The sequence below is a fragment of the Poecilia reticulata genome, chromosome 7 (genome assembly GCF_904066995.2).
Source record: "Poecilia reticulata chromosome 7, P_reticulata-male-v2, whole genome shotgun sequence".
Lineage (NCBI taxonomy): Eukaryota > Metazoa > Chordata > Actinopteri > Cyprinodontiformes > Poeciliidae > Poecilia > Poecilia reticulata.
The window spans coordinates 28,232,752-28,257,400 of record NC_088836.1 but is presented as its reverse complement, the minus strand read 5'-3'; the positions used below and the strand labels follow the sequence as shown (position 1 = coordinate 28,257,400).

At 38.2% G+C, this 24,649-nt stretch overlaps 1 protein-coding gene across 3 annotated transcripts in view; it reads left to right on the top strand.

Annotated features, from left to right (window-relative positions):
• magi3a (membrane associated guanylate kinase, WW and PDZ domain containing 3a) overlaps nucleotides 1-24,649 on the top strand; it is a 133,707-nt gene that overhangs the window by 61,731 nt on the left and 47,327 nt on the right. For all 3 annotated transcript variants that reach the window (XM_008414485.3, XM_008414487.3, XM_017305879.2), the window contains exon 2: nucleotides 18,489-18,605. In XM_008414485.3, the coding sequence (XP_008412707.2) occupies nucleotides 18,489-18,605 (117 nt within the window). The remainder of the gene's footprint in view (nucleotides 1-18,488; nucleotides 18,606-24,649) is intronic.

Sequence of the window (24,649 nt, the reverse complement as noted above, 5' to 3'; positions counted from 1 at the left end):
GGGAGAAGAGATGATCTTGGTTTGACCTGAATTTTGGAGACGATATTTTGAAAAGACATGAGAAAAACAAGTTTTTATAGACGTAAGATAAAACCCGAGAGGCTCGCCTTCTCTGGAATGACTTTGGGGACAGTCACTTTATGAATGAGATGGTTATATTTTTTATTTTTTAATTTTTTTGTCTTTCACTACCACTTTTTCAGAAACTAAATGGTTCAGTAGGTTAAAATCTTCATTTAGCTTCATTTAAAGTGATGATAATAAAATGAATTAGACCTTTCACAGACCTGTGGACTCTGTAAATTCCTCTTTGGGATAATTTCGCCAGCTGTTCATAGTAGTTTTATGGCATTGAAGACAGTCAAGCTGTCCTGACAATAAGGTAAAGTCATTAATGTGACACTGAGTGATGCCTCAATCTAAGCAAGGCCCCTTGATGAAAACTAGCCTGCTCCTCCATAGTGTTTCCTTTAGTGCCTGTGCTCAGCTAATGAAAATGTATTTATTCCTCTGAATTAGCTGCTCCTCTCAGATTACTCTCCTTCCTTATTAAGAAGATTGGCTGTGAGCATTAAACTTTGTCCACTTATGGGGGAAATAGCACGAGGAGGAAAAACTCTCCTCATTGGTGTGGATTTGTGTTGATTAAATGGCAGAACGTCTTTGAAGTGTCTTAAGTTTAATTTCTCTACGTGCGGCAGCTTTACTGGAGCAGAGCCAAGAGGCTGCATAGCATAAGTTCCTTTCAACACAGCAAATGTAGCTTATAATTGGCTCCCTCTACTCTGCTTTTGTCTTTGTAGCTGATTCTGCGTCAAATGGGGTGACGACCCCGACCACTGAACCTTTTTGCTGTTCGTCTTCTATTAGGACACATTTTTGGACAAACTTTTCTCATAGAAAGGTGTCCTCGTCACCTCATCTCTCCCTCTCAGGCCTTTCACACGCTGCAGCACGTTATGTTAACAAGTAAAAGCTAGCATGAGGTGTGAAGTGGAACAGATGTCATTTTGCATGCTTCTGTAGATTAGCTAATCACAGGCACCACCTGGGTGTGCTGATTGCCATTAATCCCCTATTGTAATTGAAAATTATGGTTTGAGTAGCAGATTCATGCTGTCTACCCCGTCGACCCACATAGACTGCTTGCGATTAGGTGTCATTCACTCTGAGAGCAGCCACACAGCTACAATAATGTATTGTTACTTTTTCCCCCGACAAAGCCAGCAGTACTGCAACCTGTCTGCTGTCCCCAAGGACAGAGAATAATAATAGTTATGTCTGGAAACGTCAAACAATAGCTGACTGTTTGACACAATTTACTATCTCCAACTTACACAAATTGGAAGCAGTACCAACTTCTTCTGGTTTACCTCAGATCAACATCTGGATGTTTGAAACTTGGACACAACCGGGTGTTACAACATGAAGCTGATTCCAAAAATCCTACAGAAAATTAGCTGACTTTGTTTGAAAACCAAGCCCAGAACAAGAAGCCAACCAATTTAAAGAAGCTCTACCATTTAAATGCTCAAACATCTGCCAGGATTAATGCCAGAACGTGGCTGATGGCTACAAAAAGCATGCAGTCAAGGGTCATAGTAGCATGTTATGTATGTAGTTGAACCTGGGCAGAGTAGAAAAAATACAAAATGCATTCAAACTTGTGGACCCATTTCATTCTTTTTAAGAATTCCTTCGGCATGTTGGATTTTTACTCATTTCTGAACAAACAGAATTTAAATACATTAAAAGCCCACCAACTGTAAACTTCATACTGGGACTATAACTGGTGACAGCTTGCCTTTGTGAAGAGCTACTCTTTGTGCTTCACGATTCCCAATAATCTACTATCTCCTGACTCTATCCCTTCATCTGCAGCCACTGAGCTATGCAGTTCCACAGACCCAGATCCTCATACTGCTGCCAGCTCTTTGCTGCTTCTGCTGGTGATAATCCCGCTCAGAAATATTCTTAGGGAAAGCGGATTACCGCGCGGAGCACTATGAATTCCCCTGCAGTTGTATCTCACAGCTAATTAAATTCATTATTGTCTTCGGAAATGGCCTGTATCCTCATTCTCTTCCCTCGCGCTGGGATGGAGGCTTCACTGAAGGGACTTCCGGTTTCCGTAATTAAGCCTATTGGATCCCCCCTCACCTGGTGTGCTCATGTTCTTTATCTGATAATCCAGCTGTGCTAGTGTTTGTGTCAACGCCTGTCTCCTGCTGTGCATCATCACATAGTCTATATCCATTAACTTTAAGCAGGTTTTTTTAAGTGACTGTAGAAGAAAAATCTGGCAGGCCATTCCCTTCCTGTTATGAAACTCAATACTTTCCAGAAAGACGTAGCTGAGTCAGCCCACTTTGTACCAATCTGCTTAGCGATTTTTATGCAAGCATGTTGCTTTTTTATATGGATAACAACCCACATCCCTTCTGCGGGACATTTGTTCTCTGACAGATCTTCTGGTAAGGGTACATTTTGATTTTGTACTAACATTAAAAGTCAATATTTCTCTCGCATGTTAATGACAGTAACAAACTTACATTTTTAACAAAGCGTCTCTGTTTTGAGGTTTTTCCAGTCATTCTGGAAGCTCCTAAAGTTCGGGAGTGAGTAACATCAGTCAAGCAGAAACCTCCTAAATCAATGCTAAAAAAAAGATGGCTGGTAAGAACAAGGAAGGCTTCTGGTATTTACATTAAAGTGGATTTTCAGCTGTCACTCACGCTGGCTCCTTCTGATCTCCTTCTGTGTTGCTCAGTCTATACATAAAAACAGGATTTGGAGCAAGAGATGCTTCCTGTTAAGAGATGGCAAACCTTTCAGTTGTCAGCAGGATTACTAAAAAACCCATTAAAACGTGTGTGAAGAGAGCCAAGAGTGGTGACAAACACTGGAACCTGAGTGAAACATGGATGTCAAACAATGACAGGGATGTACACCTGCTTGTATGGTTGCCAATCAATGCAGTAATTAAGCATTAAAAAACAAAAACAAAAAACAACAACAGTTTTTTGTGTTTTCAGGCAGATACAAAATTTAACCGGAGGCAGAAAACTCGATTCCCCTTTTGTTGTGGTTAAAGAGGCACGCCTCTTGGGTAAGTCCTTGCAACTTTTGGCACATTGTACCAGCAATGTTTGTGCCAGGTGCTCAAGGCTAAACTGCAGCTTTCTCAAACTGGATAGGTTCCACTTGAAATGTTCTGCAGCAAGATTCCCAGACTGGGGATTGTCAAAGGAGGAGGCTGGATTGTCTCTAAGTGGGAGGTGGACCACCATATGGGCGACTCCAAACAGTTTCAGGGGAAGTTCAGTGAATGGTCAAAAGAATACTTTAAGTGTTGGTTATATGGTTGAAGAACTAAGTAATTCTAGGTTTAGGAGACCGTTTTCTACTCTAATATCAAAAACTAGTAAATACCTTGCAAACTATTTATGTCTGGTGACTTTTACCTGTTATACCTGCTTGATATCTGTAAGGGAATAACAAAAATTGCTATGATTTCATTGGTCTTTGTATTTGATGCTTGTTTTTTCTGACCCAAAGTGGAGACTCTTTACCACAAAAACCCCTGGATCAGACTTTTTCAGTGTTTCCCTTTAAAGACATGAGTGTTGTTGTGGCTCATGCTCTGGACCATTGCTGTACTGTGTTGTCTTACTGATTAAGTTAAATCATGTTTTATTATTTTTGAATGAAAATTGCATGATGTGGTAACTCTTGTTAGCTCCCAGTTTCTTTAAAAAGTTATTAAAGATGGTTACAGTTGGTTGTAATTGCTAAACATATCAGGATATAAATCAAACTGGTGGTGTGAACTTTCCTGTTTCATGTCAATTTTTCACTCTATGCAACTATAGTAGCAATGAGGCATCGTGGCAAAAACGTAATCTGCTGCTGCTCAGGTTACTCATATGATCCACATATTCCTGCCTGCTTTATCCACATGAAAGTGGGTTTGTTGAAGATGGGGATAAAGGCATTTTCCTGTCCTCCTGTCCTGTTGATAAAGACAGATTGATGGGATATTCTGAATACTAAAACATGGTAGGATGTTTTCCACAGCTCTAAAACCTTCTTCTGCTTCAGGCTGAGGTTGAGGAGAATTTTGACTTGCTTTAAATTTTCTGTTGTATTACAGCATTGGCTTTTTTGACACAACACTCATAAATACATTACACTTTGAGAAGTTTAAAGTGGTTATTTTGACAGGATCTCCAGTATTTGCCCTGTAGCTTTGCAGCTCCTTCAAAGTTATCCTTGGTCTCACACAGAGAGCTGCTCCAAGGGATTTTTGTTCTCGTTCATGTCGGCTACAAATTTAGAATCACCAAAACCCTGTCGTGAATGTTTTTAGGTCATTGGAGGTTAAAAACAACATCAAACATTACAGTGTGAAATTTTCACAGAAGGGGCCCAGCTGATGATACATTTCCCCACTAGATATTGGCATTAGATATGGATTTCTCTCGCTGCTTTGGTAATTCTAAAAATTACACTGTTTTCTTTAAAGATTTGCTTCCTTTGGGAGTGACCTTTCACTTTGCCGGCGTTACTGAGAACAAATCTCAGCGAGTCAAGCGCAACAACAACATGTTGAAAGAATCATCTAGCAGAATCCCAAATCCCTTACGCAATGCTCCGATGGGCTGTTTGTGATTACACACTAATATCAAAGATCCATGTATCTACAGAAAGGGGATTCACCTTAATTAAATTGTCTTAGTGAGTGTTTCCCTGCGGAGCAAAACACCACTATTCAGACTGCTCATCAAAACCATATTCCCTCATGCTCTGTCCATTTTTAATTATTGAGACGTTATCAAAGCAGTGTATAGAGTTTGGTAGAGGTGGACAGGTTGTCGGCTTACTGGCCAGTTCAGGTCTCAGATTTTATTTCCCTTACTTATGCTAATATTTGTTGAAGACAGAGACCTCAAACTTCTTTCCTCAAGGGCCGGTGTCCTGCAACTTTTAGATTTCTCTCTGCTTCAGGACACCTGGCTCTAACATTGGTTCATTAGCAGAACTCTGTAGAGCTTGACTTCATGCTGGTGAAGCAGTTACACCATTTAATTCAACTGTGTAGACCAGGGAGCACAGCTAAAAATATCAGAACTCTGGCCCTCTAGGAATGCAGTTTGAGACCGCTGCTCTCCTTTCTATGTTTTTTTTTCCCCTTTAATATCTCAGCCAATATGATCTGCAATATTTCATGTATTGAAATTGCAATGAAAAGTGTAAATACAAACAAATATTTGGGTGTAACAAGGCTTCAAACTCCGACTTCATGCCATAAATCACAAACTTTCTGTAGAAATATAACCATATATCTGCTTTACGTTATAGCTCTTCAAAATTGTCTTTTTATTTAATTGCACACATAAAAATAAATGATTATATTTTCTATTTTGATTGATTTTTTATAAAATACATTTCCAACATATGAATTAGAGCAAGTAAGTTTCAATTTACTGTTCGGTGTGGTACATTAAATTACAACATAATATTAATGCATGTTATGCACTTGGCACATAACAGCTGGATCACCATGGAAACACGTTTTAAAAGTCTTACTTTGATGTCTCTCGAGATAGCAGCTGATATGTCCAACAAAATAGGCTGGAGCTGAATATGTCACATGTCCAACCGGCAGCTGGCACTTTAATTGGAAACGCTCAGCAGTGAAGTGAGCACAAGAGAAATCTTCATAAAAAATTAATTTTCCTTTTAGTAACACTTCTTGTGCAAATACCAGATTGCTTTTCAAACATTTGACCAGAGTAACACATCAATTGGAACCTGGACAATTTTTGTCTCTGGCCAAGCAATTGGTGCATCTCTTCTGGTTATTTGTTATTGATAAATGCATCCTGGACAAGACCCCATTGATGTTACAGATTAACACGAGGATCACAAATAAAGGGGAAACTTTAAAAACTAACCTTTGTTTGACAAAGAAGATCAGAAATGCTGCTGTTGAAAATCTATGTTGTAGGATAACAGAAAAATGTGCGATTGATCTGCCTCTGATGAACCTCCATGTATCTAGAGAAGCAGTGATAGATAATCTTCTTAACAAGTTCTTTCAACTTTGATGAGGCATAACGGATTAATTAACAGGACTACAGTTAGCTGATTAATGAAGCAACGAGAGTGAAAGCCTCACAGGCATGTTTGCACCCACAACTACATACTGAAAGATGTATGCAGCTGAAGGTCATGAGGACAAAGAGTTGCAACACACTCAGTCCTCTTATTTACTGTGTTTTGATCCGCCTCGAACTCAACTTACTTCTCCATGCATTTCCCTTTAATCCATCACTGGTCATATGAAGGAATTATTCATAACACCATAACACATAATTATCTGTCACGAAAGAAGCCAGTGTGTTTTTATTTATTTATTTTTTTAGGAGCAGCTGTATCAGGTTCTTACTCTGATTCTCGTCATTTCTACTCTCTGGCGTCTGGCTGCTAAAGTCTTTTCATCGGCTGTGAGTGATTGATGTTGTTGCCCTCTTTACCCTGGGCATCTGCCCAGATTATTAAACAGCCCCTTGTGTGTCTCCTCAAAGAAACGCTGATAAATCATGGACTAAATGTTTGTGTCCAGTGGCTGAGCAAAGTCCATAAACTGTACTAAGCTAAAGTCTAAGATGTGACCTTGTGGACTAGTGTTCAGAAAAATCTTGCATTATAGTCATTCTCTCTCTACACTGACACACGCATACACACACACACGGGATTGTAAAATGGGCAGTAGTCTGAAACGACTGGAATCCAAGCAGCTGACTCATTTCAGTGATATGCGAGTATCCTTTCCTACTGCCAGAAGCTCTTACACATGATAGATGGATGTTATGTATTAGAGAAGTTTATCTTCAAGTTCACCCTGCCTGTCAAACATCCCAAAGGTAGATTACAGGAATCAGGCTGTGAATGTGTTCGAGAAATGTTGGATATATTATTCCCCCAGTCATGGAATTGCTTTTTACTCGTACTGGATGGGAACACAAATCAAGAATGAAATGAATGACAAGCCCAAGAATCTAATGTGTTTTTCTCTTGTCAAAAATGTCCCTCTAGGGGTCGTAGTAGGTATCATTTATATAAACTGGATGCTTTATGCTGCAGTGCTGTTCAAATGCATAGAGATATTTACATCCAAGCTCACAATCCAAATAGACCATTTCCAAAAAAGTAGTGGATGCGACTCATTACAATAGAACTGCATTCAAAGAATGCCTAAATGGGTTAAAAGAGATCTCCCACCTCCACAGTTTGAGATTTAGGAGAAGGAAGCTCAATCCAGAGAGACCCAAACAGCCTCTATGGCCAAATAGTTATCTTTGTTATATTTGGGAAGCAAGCAGAGTCCAACAACACCCCAACTCACAATTCAGTAACCACAAGAAACTCTTATCTGAACCATGGCTAACCTAGAGACACACAGCACAGCGTGTCATACCCACCCACACCTAAGATCAATTTAGAGTGACGAGTTACCTAAACGGACACATTTTTGTCATATGCAGTTAAACATATGTCATGTTTGCTCATTAGCAGGATGCTATTTGAAATTATGTAGGAGTCCAGAGTGGATGCTGCACCCGGGTCAGTCAGGAAACGAGAGACGCTACATCAAACAAATCTGCTCTGCTGTGCATATTATAGCACAGAGGCTTAAAACATCACCACTGACTAGCCAGGGTCAATGCAATGCAAACCTTACAGCAGCTGATATGCAAGCACTTTTTTAATCACACTGAAACTTGTTGGTATTTTGAGAACAGCACTCAGATGCAACCCAGTCTCTGTAGAAGTCACAGGTTAGGTTCTGTAGCATGAATTATCTAATTCCACTGCTGCCAAAATCTTCTCAAATTTTTAATAATTAATATATAACTCCGTCACTCATTTGATTTTCAGACCTTTTGGTAGACATTTGTTTCAGAAAGAGATTGAGGGAAGAAGATAAAAAAAGACAGTGTTTTGTGTCCCATGGGGTTTTCTGTGACACATCAGACAGTGTATTGTCACTGACAGCCCGAGTTATTGAGGCTAAGAGTCCAACACTTGACTTGATCTGTAGAGTCAGTATCTGTACAGCTGCACATGCTTCTCCTGTTTGTCTGAAGCAAACTGGTGTGTCATACTTGTCTTGTTTCTTTTACGCAACTCGAGAAAACTATACATACCTTTCACTGTTAGAGTCAATCTAGAAAAGAATCAAAATGTGTGAGAGTATCTTAGCCTTATTTTCTAACCGTAAAGAGAATTGGTAAAGTGCATGAGCCTTTGTGTTTGCCTTTTTTTTTTATTTGACACTCCGTACTGTGATCAGACTTTGGAGAGAACATGGTTTTAATCAGTAAGATTCGAGGCTTTCTGAAGGTTTTTCAAAGCTTTTCTTTGAACATCAGTTACTTTTCACTCGTTCCATTATCTTAGGAATGTTTTTAGTCTTTTCAGCCACTCACCTGTGATTTATTCAGTCACTCAGGCATAAAAGCATGTAACAAAGATGCATACTTTGTTCTCATTTGTTTTCAAGAAATCACAAAATAAAAATAGGATAAAAATATTTCTGTGCACAGGGCCGCAGGAACTTTTTTGCAAATTGTGTATTTTCTGAAGAGAATTGAAGCCCTTTGTTTGACATTAAAGAGTTTTTTGGGGACTTTTTGGTAGATTTTGCATTTTTGTTCTTCAAAAAAGCTAAATATTGTTGATCATGATTCGTTTGTTGAAGATTTAAATGGGTAAAATATCCAAGGAAATGTAGATGAAGACTGAGTAATGTGATTTCTTTATTCTTAGCCTAAAACAGGAAACAAATGGTGCACTTTGGGTTTATTGGCACCCATAGTAAAGCTCTCACGCCTCTCACATAGATTTTTCGGAAAAATCCAACCTTTGCTTAAATGACATTACTACAGTAGATAAAAAAAGCCCATGGTATGAAGTAATAATAAAAACTCACTGGTTCCAGTGTTAATGAACATCCTAGACTTACACAAGCACATACACTATATGCAGTGTAGTAATATGCAGAACTAAAGAATGTAAAGTGACTTTTTACAGCAGTATGTGTCACACTGATGTACAAAACCAGTCAGGGTGCTGCAACTCTGCTAACTTGTCAGCTTTACTGACGACAATCACCAAAATGCATTCCTATCTTTTCTCTAAGCTCCCCTGCACTGAAAAACTATCTTTCCCCAAACCCAGTCAGAAAAAGTTTGTGTTGCTCTTTTCTCTAGCAGCTGGATAAACTCCCGAAGCTTAACATGCTACGTAGCAATTAGTAGTCTAACAAAAAGCGCAGATTTCTACTGAAATTCCTATGTAGAGGATAAAAATCAGTATAAGGGTTTTATTTTCTGTGCTGGAGCCCTATGTTTTCTTCCAGCTGCTGTAGACACATTAATTGGTGACATTTAACACTGTGGCCCTTAAAACCAAGAGATCCAAACTCCTCCTCATTTGCTCCATAGAAAGAAAGTCAATAGCTTAGTATTTTATTCCAAATTCCACCTCTCATCAAGTGAGTTAAGAGGTTAAGATGATTCCTTCCTGAGCTGGATGTGTGACGCCACCAGCTGACTGGATACACGGTGTCCAGGTCCAGGAGGACCAAAATCCACAGGTTCCTCTCCACCCAATTCTTCCATGATTCCCCTAGTGATGCATCTTCCATTCTTTCTGATCTCTGCATCACAGCGAAACTCTTTGTCTCCCTCTGCATGGAATAGGGGCTAAAAACAATTCTCTGTCATGGAGATGAAACAAAAAACATTCAGGTCCTCTTTGATCTCTTGTTTGTCATCCAGGCTCTTTGGTAGCCACGCTTTGTGATTGAACATGCACATGTTTGCTCCATTGCAGTGCGAGTTAGGATTATTTGCCCGTGGGCTTTATGCATGTGTATGTGTGTGTATACGACAGGTGTGTGTGTGTTGAGGGACAGGCAGATGTTTCAAACCACAATGATGTCAAACAGCAGCAGGCTTTTGATGACGCTCCTGCAGGGCAAAGCCCTTTTCCCCTTCACATTTGTGTAGCCAGAGGAACAGTGGCGTGAGAGAGAAGTGTGCTCTTTAAGGATGATATATGCAGGAGCAAACACGTTCTGCTCCATTTTGTTACAATTTTCTGCAGTCATTCAAGCAGATTTGCATGCCTCACAAAAGATTTGAGCTCACAGTTAAATGTTTGAGAAAGTACATTCACTACCACGCAGCTGAAAAGATAAGAGCAAGAATATTTAAAGCATTAAAAAAAAAACTCCAGTGCTCCAGTGCTTTGCTCCCTCTGTCCTCTGTGTCAGTCTGATGCTCGGTCATAATTCTGGAGGTGCAGAGTTTAGCCTGCAGTAGTGTCTGACAGGTTTGATTTAAGAGGACGTAGTAAAAAATATAACACTTCAGAGATCACATTTGGGCGTCTGAAGCCACCACCAAGTGGGGAAAAAATGGTAAAAACACAACTGTGGCTTTTTGTTTTGGGTCGTCTGGGTTTTAAAAATATTTTATGCAGTGAAGCATTTAGAATTGATTAGGAACTGGCTCAGCTCAGAGGAGGAAAAGATTCCAGCCTTTGCCTCTTTATCTCCTTTAAACTTCAACTTCAAGTCAGCTTGCATTAAGAGAACCAGGAAAGAAGAAGACCAAGGCCTTTTTTTCCCCACTTTTTGCTTTGCAATAAACTACAAATAAAAGTTTATTGCAGAACTATAATTTGTGGCTCTAAAGTCAACATAAATTAAAGAAAAACATAAATGATCTTGTCTATCCATTTTCTTCCCCTGACAGTAGTTAAGGAATATTATTTTTACTCATTATATGGAGTGTCAATGCATTTTATATAACTTGTTTATACTATCGAGCAGAGAAATAATAAACTGCAGAAAAATTGAAGCATTCTATTTTTACTCTCATGTGTGATGAGTTTTTCCAGCCCTCTATTGCCAAAGGTATCATTTCTGATACCTATTTTTCTGTAACAGTTATTGCTTTCCTACAAAACCTGGTATATTTTAGTTTCCTTATGAAAAAATACATAAAAATTACAATTAAAAGCATTATGTATCAATTATGTTGTGAAAACTATAATTCTGAAAACCAGATGATGTTTTGAAATAACCTTGTAACATTGTAAAAGTCTGAATTTTATGAAGCTTATTTTTTGCAGGGTTATTGTCTGTGTTGGCTCTAAAGATGCAGATCCCATTCACAAGAGAAGATGACTGAATGTTTCTATCTTTGCACAGCAAAACCTGCCATGTTGCAGTATTTTCTCTAATCTATTTTACAAAACTTTCAGTAAGACCCCAAGACGTTTAAACTGTTCTAATAGAAAAAGTAAAATCTATTTTTTTTAATTATATCTTTTTATATTGGCTTTCTTTTACAGTTTCATTTTAAGTAAAGGGATCTGACTCAAGCATTTTAATTAAAGTAATCAGACTTAATAGTTGCTCTTTGGTTTTATCAGTTCCACTTTGGGTTGTATCAGGTTGGATGTTTTAGATTTGTAACTAGGGACAATCAGATGCAATCAGAAGACAGCAAAAGAACTTAATGTAATCCAATTTCTGTTTAATGCGTCACTGTGGGCTTTTTTTCTTCAAGCTGCTCTTTCCAATAATTTTAGTGGTGAAGTACCCTCAGTGCTAATTTAACCGGTCACTATGACATTAGCTAAGCTGTTTAGTTTTGAGACAGATTTCATGAAGACGGGACATTTTTAGAAATGCATCAATTTGACTTATCCTGGCCAACATTAATTTTACTTTGTGGTCTCATTTCTCAATTCCAGCGATGACTGATTTCAATTTTCATTTTTTTAAGAACTAGGATAAAAATTGTGCTTTAAGTTCTTTAAGTTCTATGAAACAGAAGAAAATCAAGGAATTACATGATTGTCCCCATTTATGCATCAAAGCATTGTCTCCAAACTTTGGGATTTTTATTTAATTCTAATAAAGTTTATCAACGTATAGCAACCAACAAACAGGTTGATATATCAAAATGAAAAGTCACTTTTTTTTTCTGTTATCTATTAATGCCAAGGGTAAATTGTCTGACTCCAATCTCTGATTGATTTATTTATGTTTCTCTAGAAATATGGCAATATTGTAATTCTGAGAGAAATATATATTGTTTTGGACTATTTTTAAAGCCATTAGCTTATTGTGCTATTGTTTACTTTATGGAAACAAAGTTAAATTCATGCCTCAATCACGGTATGCTTTTGGTTCCAATATACAAAACAGGGATGCATCAAAACAACACATACATTTTCTATTATATATTTGACAGAACTTGATGTTACACAAAATGTGAAACACTTGTACATATTTTCAGGTAAGCCTTCCTAAGAAATGTAGATTACGAGCAGCTTTAGGAGCAGCGATTTTCTTTTACAATTTAGTTTGCCCTGATTATTTCTTGAAGAGCGAACCATGAGGTGGTAAAGCCCAGATTTATACAGATTCCTTGAAGGGCACTTCTTGAGGACTAGAATTATTTTACAGCACAGGCCATGGTGGTCAGTACTTAACCCTGGTCTGCTAATCAAACAATGAAAGGACATTTCCAAGGTTGTCTCTCCCTTGAGGAAAGAAAATACTTGATGCTTTTCTTCAATTGGCTGTGAAGAAAAGGGGGAGCATTAATTTAAAGGAAACTCACCTCATTAAGTAGAAACTGATTATATACATCTACACTGGCTGGGCTTTTGTGAAGTGGAGTATCAACGGTGTAGGTGTGTACTGCTAAATGAGCCAAAAAATGCACCAAGCCCAATTTATCTCACATGTGTAGCCAAATTAATGGGCATCCTGAAGAGTCAGCGATTAAGAGCAAGCACAGCGACTCATAGCAGAGCCCATATTTCTGAACACTGAGTGCCTTGGATGCCATCTGTGTTGCGTGTGCTGATGACTATGGCACTGACAGTTTTCCACCCATAACATCAAGTTTCCACACATTGTGCATCAAGATCATTCCTTTTTAAATATCTTCTAAAACAGTTGATTACACATTTCTGCCAAATGTGCGCCGATAATGTCACTCTCCTTATGGCAGAGTAAGCTTAGATAAAGAGTCTCATAAAGCGAGCCAGATTGTGTGTGTGTGCGGGGGTTTTTTCTTAAAGCATTTCATTTTTTGATTAAAAGTAGCTATAAATGCTTTACATCAACATATTTTAACTGCATTGTAACTTTTCCGACCTTGTTGCTATTAGTTTGACAGCTGAAACACCCAGCTTGTGCAGAATGACCTTATGTTAAGATAAATTCCCACTAATTGCATTTCAAGGTGGATTTGTAAAACTTTGAATGGAGGAAAAAGAGCAAGTGAGTGTTCCATATGTCACTTTTTATTTCATCCTAAAGTGTACCGTACTACCTAATAAATCTTTTGGACTCTGTATCTTCTAATAGATTCCCTGCCATTTTCTTTATGACAGCCAGACACTTATAAAAAGAGTTGTTACTGACAGAAAATACAACTTTCCACTTTAAAGGAATAGTGTTTAAGAGGTTTAGCCACCATTACTTTAACTGAGCATAAGGATCGCTCAGCTGGAAGAGGCTACTGGTGTTGGAGTTGCCCGTAGCTGTGTGTATTAAGAAAGCAATACTAAGATTTCCTTTTCCATCATGGGGAGCATATAAAACCTGTTGTCCCTATGAGTCTGTTGATTTTCTGTCTGGCTCTTGCCCAGAGTTGCCAAATGAATCTAACAAGGTGGTAATTAACAGATGGTAGGGGTTTTCCTCACTGTTTCTGGAGCTACACTGTCGTAGAATGGCTCATTAGACGCCCGCTGCCACCACTGATTGTGACTTCCCTGCACCATCTCTGCACTATTTTAGGAAAAGATCTCTGAACACGGATGCTCATTGTAATTATGCTGCCCGTTAAGTTGGTGCTTTGGTGGATCTTTGTGATGCTTCTTATTGAACTTAGAGGTGATGTGCAAAGATTCACACCAAGTTGAAGGACTCAAATTGAGAGAAAAATTGATAGTTTCTCCTGAGAGGTCAGGTAAGACTAAACTGAATGTTTATTTATCAAACTGTTACATCTTTAAGGACTATGAATCCCAGTACAGTTGTCAAGTAGACACACCAATTTTTTACATTTCAGTTTGATGTGTCAGTTGTACAATTAAACTGAAGGCAAATAAATCTGTAAAGGGAAACTAAATCAGGAATAAAGACGATGCAATAACCTGGCTGTATATAAAAGGTAAATCCCTCAACTAAGACTTTGATTCAATTTTAGCATTTCAACGTCAGTAATTTTAGTAAATCTGAATGATTTTGAAAGTTGAGCTGTACTTCTAGAATTCCCCTGACATTTGCTCGTCTTTAAATAGACGATCTAATGAATCTCTCTGTAAAAGACAGCAACACTGCAGGGATTTCTGGTGTTTTTGGCTATGTTCTCTGTGTCACAATAAGTTCCTGTCTTCTCCATGTTTGGGCTACAAAGAGCTGCTAGACAAAAAAAATTAAAATAAAAAACTAAACAAAAAATCTCTGCAAATTTTGTGGAAGATAACCTGGAGAATCAAAACTTTTAGATTTGGGTCACATTTCTCTAGGATATGTCTTCTACGCAGCAAATAACACACAAATAATTCCTTCTACGGTTATAAAAACATGCTTCATTTTGTAAAATGAAAGCATATTGGCTGAAATAGAAGCTCTTTTTCTATAGTTTGCTCTGATTGTAGGCTGGTTTTAAAGTCTAACAATTGAACCAAAATTGTTTAGTCTACGCATTTTACAAAATCCTGTGGGCTGAAGTCCTGCATTTTGTTCTCACTGATGCAGTTCTCTTTAATTGCTGTGACATCACTTACAGAAAGTTGCAGATGGTAAGGCGAGGAAAGGTTTGTCCACTGCCAAGGAGATGATGGGCGGCAACATGTGCTCTGGTTTCACTCTGGTTTCTGTTTGTGACAGACAGTTGGAGTTGCCTTATGCAGCATGTTTTTAATTAGCAAAATCTTAAAATATTGAGGTTTACAGGGTTATTTTCCAATTTGCAGTTGAAGTTCAAGGCACAGAGGGGTTGCAGCACAGCAACAGGTGTTTAACATGCTCATGCCCCTTGAAAGACAAGATGTCTGATTAAAATGGGAAATAAAAGGTAGAGGAGCAGGCAGTTTCAGAAAGAAAGATGATCCAGGATCATCTTTCTTTCTGTCTGGTAAGTAAGAAAGTGATCTGGGTTTGGGGTGTGGGGAGGCCTGTGGGGGTCTGCTACGGCTGATGGATCTCCGCACTGAGAGCGGCGCAGTCGGAGATGGAGCGATAGAGAAGTGATGAAATGGGAAGCGGAGGGAGGTGTGGTGGGCTTCCACATGTGTTGCCATGCATCATCATTACTCCTCGGTGCCGAGACCCTTCTCCACTCCCACCATCCTGCCCTTCCCTGCTCCCTTCGTTTTTAATAACTCTCCGTCCTTGAACTGTTGCCCCCGCTTTTATCCACCGTCTCACCCGCCTGTATGAGAGAGCGGCTCGAAGCCAGATGACCAGCCACAAAGGCCTCCATTGTGTCCCACATGCCTCGTAGTTGCATGATGTGCTGCTTTGTAACATAGCAGTTCGCCCCCCTACCCCGCCTCTGCTCCCATCTTTGGAGATATGTTGCAGTGCACTAACGCAACCCGACAGGCGAGCCACAAAGACTACACTGTTAGATGCTCTCGAGTTGTCTACTTTGGGCAGCAGGGGTGATTTGCATTTGTTCGTGTGCGCTCTCGAATGAGGGTACATGAAAAAAGATAGATTTTACTGCATCAGTGGGGTATCTGCCATTAGCTGCGGCTGATCTCTCGTGACAATTACCTCTTTTGTTGCCTACATTGAAACCGGCTTATCTCTCCAGGCAAAATGTAAAAAATGGATTTTAGGGGTCTCTCTGGTGAAGGAATAATAACTTTCATCGACTTTAACACGAAAACAGCCTGTGACAGGGAATGAGGTGTATGTTCTCGTTTCAGAATTTGTGGGGTTTTCATCTCTTTCTGCTTCTGGGAACATAAACCACAGGCCTGTGGCTTTCGAGTTGATGCATAGTCAGACACAGCTTTTGTTTCCTTGACCCAAATTCCTTGAATTTGTTGCGCCATTTAAAACTCCATGGAGTTGCATAACTGAGGACACTTTGCCCCTGCTTTTACCCCTGCTGGTTACTGGACATCAATCGGAGCAAAGCAGATGATTAGTTTGTGTGTGCTGCAAATCTGAAGCCCCAAGAGTTGAGCTGACTTTGACACCTACTGGGCATAAAGACTGAAATGTTTCCATCAAATTTCAGGACGACTTTTGGATAAGTTCTGAGGCAACATTTTGCTGAAACCACTCACAGCAGGGGGCATTTATTTTTCCAAAATGCTGAATTTTAATTTATTAAGTTTAAGGCATTTTTTACTTCTTATTTCAATGAATCATAGTTTCTCCTGCAGGACTTTTCTGCTGAGAAACATTGTTATTAATAGCTCTGTGTGAGTCTCAGGAGAAATCTTGTGACGGATGCCTCACACTTAAAACAATTTCATTGCTTTCACTGTTAGATTTTTTTTGCCACTATGAAAATTAGCAATTTTCCAGCTTCTTTCTGCTAATTTCTTGATGGTTTAGCTCATGTTGAATTGATGTATGAGTGTGTCTGAAATAAAGAATGGGCTCAAATTCAGCTGAAGAACGTATGACAAAGGAAATTCACAATAACATCTGATGGAGCAGCTTTTATTTTTGTTAGCCTTTCTACATTAAATGGTCATTAAATCATATTTGTACCAGAGGTGATGTCACACTGTGTGAGAGTGAAAGCAGTCATTGTAAAGCTATTGAATGCTGTTTAGTTTTCCAGGTACCAGTCAGACCACAAGATAAACGCCCCTCTGCAAATAAATCACTCATGTATGAACATACAGCCGCCTTATCAACTCAATCAGGATATTTATGTCCAAAAAATATAAGTCAAGGCATTCCTTTTGTCTCTTTTGGTCCATTTATCATGTAGGCTTTGTACAAATAACCAAGTCTTTGCTTTACTTTAATTTGCAACCTTTTTTACCTGCTTTCTCTCTCCTAGATTGTACATAACAATTTCATGCACATGGTCAATTTTGTATATTATGTTTTGTTGTAATTTAGTGATTTTATTGAGTTGGCAGCACTGTACTTTTTCTGACTTAATTTTTAAATGTATCACTGATTTTGAAAGTAGTTAGATTTTTTTTGAAGAGTGTTACAGCAACCGACTGAGAATTATTTTCTGTTGAAGAGCCGTTGTGAGACTGCACAACTTGGAAAAAGTAGTTTCAACACGTAGAACTACAGTCCATGTTTTCTTTTTTCAAAGTGGCATGTGGTGTTTGATGACATCATGAGATCCTTGCGGTCATTGCCTCAGAAAGCTGTAGGGCAAATTCTGCAAAACAACTTTGAGAAAAGAGTACTTCCAGCTGTCCTCCAGGATGTAATGTCTTCTAAATGCTCAGGGAGTCCACACATGTGGCACATTGCAGCAAACACAAGGGACCGCTCTCAGTTTCCCTCTCGTCTCTTCATTTGGTTGACATTCCTTCACTCGGAGGACAATGAGAGATCTATTTCTTCTCAAGTGTCTCAAGTGCAGCTTGAGCACAGCTGCTGAGGTCCTCAGGACTCAGAGGTGTTAATCCATTTTGCATTAGTCAAACGTTGGTGCACAACCACACATCCAGCTCATGAGCCAATAGTATATTACAATACTCAATGTTGGGTTCAAAGAATGAGACAACACCACTAAAAATGCTGCCTTTATGTGTTTACACAAATATAACAAAGCTGTAGTGATATTTCTGTAAAAAAGACTTGACAGAGATTTCAATCTCACCATCTATCAATGGATACGAACTTTGTTCCGTCTTTTTCATCACACAACAAACTGACAAAGTCCAAGTCCTAGTGTGCTTCTGTTATTTTCAAATGTCTTTCACTGATGCGGTATCTGGAAAACGGCATTTACTTTGGTGGCATTTGTAAAAGGTTGGAAAATAATATAAGTATCTTAAATCTCAAGCAGTGTTTTTAAAGGATTAGGATTGTTCAGGGTGGTGAGCTGTTCATGTTTAACTAAAGCAATATTAACTAACAGAAAATGACAAATGCAAACCCTACTCCTTATTTTTTTCATTTAGTTTTGCTCAAATAGAAAGCTCTGAAGCTCTGAAGCTAGAGGCTGGAGGCTGTTTTCCAGACACAGCTTTAACATAGCCAGATCTTGGTATCCTCAAGATGCCAATCACATGTCCAGAGTTTACCTTAAAGAGCCAAACTGAACATTTTGGATTTCACAAGTTATTGAAATGTCAATACCACTGAATAAATGACTTCTGTGTAAAGTTAATTTGTGATTTGGTTCACTGATGGGGATTTTTTATGTCCCTCTTTCTAGGTAAAGTGTTGAACACGGATTTGCGTCACTACCTCAGTCTGCAGTTTCAGAAGGGCTCCCTGGACCACAAGCTCCAGCAGGTGATCAGGGACAACCTCTACTTGCGCACCATTCCCTGTGAGTATCTCCCACAGCCTCAACTTCTCTACATTCTCCTCTCTTATATTGGTGTTATTGGTATTATTGTCTCAGTTGGAAAATTCAGGTGTACCAGCAGTAATTTAAAGGTAAATGGACGCATAAATAATAACAAATATTATAAAATATGGATGGATGGGAAAAAAAATAAATAGGAGTCTGTATAAATTATAATACCTGTACTGTTATTAAAATAGCATACTTTATTTTTTTTTTTAAATATGCAACTGAGTTGAGTGATTTCACATGCAAAAACATTAGATTTTTTTTAAAGAAATGAAAAACTTAGCTACATGGATGTATATATTTATTTATTGAGTTTGTTGGGATTAATGATGCTTATAAAGTCTTACAGCTGCTGAGAAGAAGGATCTGTAATGAGGCTCCTTTGTGCACCCAGGATGCAGCAGTCTGTCACTAATTATACTATTTATTTTAATGTTAGATATTAGAGTTTAATATGTCTACATTTTCCATGCTAAGTCTTAAATTGTAGACATTCCTTCATTTCCTTTTATCGCCATATTACTTCTTACAAAGTACTTTTCAGGTCATGAATTTGGAACTGAACAGGTTAATAGGCAACATGTCCTTTTGGACAAGAAGCAGTTTTAAAAAATGTCTCCCACCCTGAGATATTTCCATATGACTGAATCTGTTTTTCTTAAATAGCATGGAAAGGTGTAGAAGCATCCTTACTGCTGACTGACACTTGTAGCAACAGGTGGGGGAGGCGCAGTGTTACACCCCCCTGTGCTGAATAAAGCTAATGAAAACTTGGTTCTCTAGATCTCTCTCTACAATCTCAATAAAAGGATGTTTAATTAAAACCTCACTACACTTTGATGCTGGAAAACAGCTCTTCTCTCTGAAGTCATGTAAATTACTACACCTGCTGTTCGGCTTCAAGCAGATCTTAATGCAAAAGTGATGAGAATAAACACCTTATAACAACTTTAAATGGAAGGTTGACATTTTCTATCAAGGCTAAAATACTTTTATCCTGCAGGGAAAAACGATTGCAGTATTGACGGATATCATATTTCCTTAGTAATTTATGTTTTACAGTAAATTAAGTTCCTTATTCTCTCTGTACCTTACACTGGTGGTGTTTTAGCTCCTATATTACAGTGTGTTCAATGCTCCTTGGAAACGGTGAAATAAATAACCACAAAAGTCTGATTTTCCGTTTACGCCTGAGAGACTTTAAAACAGACAGCGAGGCCAACAGGTTTAAATAAAAGAAAAGCTGTGATCCTCTTGACTGCACATTGGAGTTATCGACCATTTCTGCCATTTCTCATTAGAAGAAAGGGACTTTTAACATGTTTCCCAACATTAATCATTAGAAAGCTTTCATTTCTGTCAATCTGCTTTAAAGGAAGGTTATTCCAGACCCAACAGCGCTATACTGAATACTTTGGTTATAATCAGCAGGATTTTCTTGTCTTGCTGATGGAGATATGTGACTTCTGCCATCCATCAAAGCACTCATAGAAGCAGTGTGTTGGGGCCTTGTTTCAGCCAGCAGACTGGCAGTGTGCACCCTCAATAAAATCTGAACTATTCTGAGGAGGAATGTTAAAGAATATGTAATCTCCAATAACCTTATTGAACAAGTCTGCACATTAATCTAATAGTTTTGATCATATTTTGATTCAATTTCAACATGCAAGCTTCTTTTCTTTCTTTTCTTTTTTTTTTTTTTTTTTTTACCCTAAACCTTTAAGTATCTTCTGAAAAGTTGCTGACAAAAAGGGATTTCATTTTTCACCAAGCGTACATGCAAAACAACAAAAGCTTTACTTCACCTTCAGGTGTTGCCAACAGGGCAAAAAAAAAAGATTCCCACACAGTATGAATGATCTGAAGGACTTTGGAAGGACAGACTGGACAAATGGTAGCATTGAAGTCTGAATGCTGAAACTGAATTTAATAGTTTTATTTCGAACTGGTCGTATCAATCAAGAACATAACTTCAGCGGGTTTTTGCATACCTTTTAGATCCACTTTATGTGAAAATAAGATTCTGAACATTATGTCTAATTTCTTCCTGAACTATTTTTAGTGCATGTCGCGCTTTGTTGCCTTTCTCGCTTTGACATTGTAGAGGACAGCAAAATAAGCCAACATTTTCAATGTGAGACATTTTAGCATGGCTTCAGCAGCTCAGCATATGCATCCTTTCCCCTCCGCTCATTCAAGCCTTCAGCAGAGCCTCATCACAGAGCGCTGAGCCACCGTGACCCTGTGAGGAACCTGGATAGCCACTCCAGCATGACGTCTGTGCTCATTGCAGCAGTCGGAATAAGGTCTCGGGGAGAGGCAAGCGTGACTTTCCTTCCTGCACCAGACGCAGGGAGTCTTCGTTAAGCGTTGCCCTTGCTTCATAGAAAAGACGACATCAGCTCAATGCCGAGCCAGGGCTCCAGGTTTCCATGAAATCCTGCAGGCTTTGCTAAATCCTGACCCCCCCAAGGCTATATATCCGTCTACATCTCTTTTTCCGTTTGGATGATGTCTGTCACAGCAAGGCGAATCAGCTCCACTGGTTTCATTGCCAGATCAAAAAATGGAGGAAGAGTTGTACCTATAGAAAATGGAGAAAATGTGCTCCACAATTTCAATTGCAGCAATTTGTTGGAAAGATTGAAGAGATACTCGGTTTGACTGTGCAGGCTTATCTTAATGTATCACTTTGTCTTTTTACATAGGAAAAAAAACAAAAAACAGATTGCATCTCATCCACAGTGGCCCATAAATTTAATAAATGTAGCCCAGGGAGCTGCAAGATATAAATGGAGGTAAATCCCACCGAGACGACACAAACATCAGAGCTATAAGTATATCTCCAGATTTGCTTCACTTATTACATTTCATTAGCCAGAGCATGCAATTTAATTTTTTCATTTAATAAGCAGGTCTAGAAAAACAAAACAAAAAATGGATATTAGGTTATTTCACTGCCCAGAATTATCTGTATGCATATTTGATTGTTAAAACATCAAATGAACCATTTCCAGCCTTCTTTGAGGACATTCTCATTTTCATGCCATTTAAAGCTTCATTATAAGGTTCATTAAACTGAAATATATGACTTGGATAATTTGGATAATCTCTGTGCATTAAGCTCAATATATTAGTTTTACATCAACATTTCAACATGTCTTCTATAGGACTTGGTCTAATGTCTGTACTCTTAAATCCCAGCAAAGGTTTTTTTTTTTTTTTTTTTTTGGTCATTGCTTTCAACAAAGAGAGTATAAATGGCTTATTTGACTAACTCTCTAAATAGCTTTTTCTAGTCTTATAAACTAACACTACACTTTCACACATTCTCACTCATGCACCATAAAGCATACAGGAGCAAGGTCATGCAAGGCGGACGAGCAGATGATCGAATGACTGTTTGGGTGTTTATTTGCGGGACATCTCCACTGTGAAAACCAGCGTACATGTGTAATGTTTTCTTCCTATTTGCAGTTACAAAGAATTGTGAAACTCCTACCATGTTTCATATGAGCAGGATTCTGAGAATAAGAGAAAAAGGTTTTCCCTCGAAAACTTACATCAGTGATGAATTTCAAGAATATTTCTACATCAGCCCAAGGCAGCAAATAAATTGGCCTCAGTGGCAATTCACTGGCATGAAAATCAGCTCTGCTGGAAAATGTGTTTCTTATGTCAACAACAGAGAAGTCGGGATTTATAATGTCCCGGAATTACCTCAGTATTAATTTTTCGGATAATTTGGGAGATTTTGGTTGAAAACCTGCAGAATATATTCTGTGTTCTGTATATTCTAGTGTTTCACTCTATCAATGTTCATATTAATCTTCATACAAGTGCATGTCGGTATATTAGAACGTCAGTGAAAAGTTCAATAAGTTTTCCATTCTATTTTGATAAGTTTGACTCAAATTTTAGTTACTCAGAAAATTGCAATATCATATACGATCAAAACAAGAATTTTTAATCCGGTGATGTTGTCCTACTGAAATGTATTCAATAAATTAGTAAGATTAGAAGTACCTTTTGATATTACACATTTAATTAAGCACTTATCTCTGGTTTTTAATTCGTTTTTTAAATTTGTCTGATGTAAATTTTAAATGAGAAATGTTGTGTTTTCATTAGCAATAATCATAAAGTCATCATGCTTAACAGATAAAAGGCTTTCAAGCATCCATCTGTTTGTAATTAATCTAAATGATATGTTTCATTTATTGATTAAGTTCCTGAAATAAATGGACATTTCAGTAGTATTCTAAACTTCCCTGTTATCCATTTTTCCTTCACTCAATATTTCATTAATATTCTTGGCTCAGTGAAGAGCCTGCTTCTTTTCCATTTCTTCTTTAGCTTATTCTCATTGTTGAGCATTGAGCATCAAAAGTCTGGACAGCTAACAAGCCAGCAGTCTTCCTTGTGAATGTGAAAGCCTTACATTTCTCTATCAATAATCCATTGTCCATTGCTCTTATGCAACATTACAATTTTCTGAGATGCTGGACTTAAGTCTCAGCATTCATAGTGATGAGTTGGTGATCTAAAACAGCAAATAATCAGAGGAGAAAACCATTTTCTATTTTTAAAAATGACCCTTTTTCCTTTTTGAAAACTGTGTAAAAGCCAAGGTTGAAAACGGTCTTGTGTCCAATTTAATGTTTTCAAATAAATTAAAAATGATGTTGTGAAACTGATTTTATGCCCTCTAACGTGTCAGCTCGGCTCACCGTCATTTGAGATGTAATCTTGTTTTTTCTAGTAGCCCTGCTGTCTCTCCACTGCAGGCACACGGGGCTTTAAATCAAGTTTAACATTTTCTTTCTGTCAACAAACATTCTAACTGCAGGAGGAGATATCATGTCTGAAACGGACCACTCTGTTGTAAAACCAGCTTTTATTCTGTCAAGCAATATTCCAAGGAGATCTGTGAAACCATAAACGGGAGATGTGCAAGCTTTATTTGGATTTGGACAAATGGGAAATTTAGATATTTAACTTTTTAGAGCTGGATTAGTGACCTCAGTCCTGTCACCCGGCTGCTTCAGACCATCAACACTCCAACAAATGCCGCACAATTTTATCTCTATGAACTCTACGCATTAAGCCAGGATTTATGAGGACGGACATGAACACTGCCAGTGTTGTAAACATCAGATTAGGCTTTAATCTGTAGGGTAGTGGAAGCAACTCTGGTCAGTCAGTTTGTGGAGATCATTTTGGGAACTTCTAAATCCGTATTTGTTTGACTATTATTACGGTAATTTGATCTCATTCCCATTAAACCTAATCTTTAGCTCCATTATCAAAACTGACTGGGCCACTTGTGAGTAGTATCACTTCCAAATACAAAACAACATGTTGGTAAAATTTAGAGATTTCATTAAACTTAAAAGGGCTGCATGGAATAATTTGCGTCTTAGCTGTATTTCAATTATTTATTAATTTATATACATCAACTCATCATTTATATTGCTTAAGTTAGTTCTCATTGTGTCCAATATGTGATTTGCATTTTGTACAAACCAAAATAAAATGTTCTAATTGTAGATCTGATATTAGCAATAATAATTCTCTGTTTTAATTGCTGTAAGTAGTTGTTGAATCTCCTGTTTGCTCCTTTGGGCTGATGTACAAACATTCCTGGTATTCATTAATAATGCAGAAGTTAAAGAGAAAATCTTTCCTTGTTATTCTCAGAATCCTCCTTATATACTGTATCAGTGTTGCATTAGTGTCCTTAAAGAATTGTGGTTGTGCTGCTGGGCACAGCGTAAGTTCGTGTGAGTAATTAAGACCCTGTTCATTATCATCAGTTACACTCCCTTTGGTTTCTGACAGCTGCGCTGCTGCGTTGAGGCTGTTTTTTCCCCCCTATCTGATTCATGTTTGAATAATGAATTCATCGCTTTGCGGTCCCAGCCCTGTTGACTATTCATGATGTAGACACAGACCCTCCCCCGAGTGCTGAATCACATCCCTGTGGGCATGTTGCAAACAGTACTGCATCCATACCC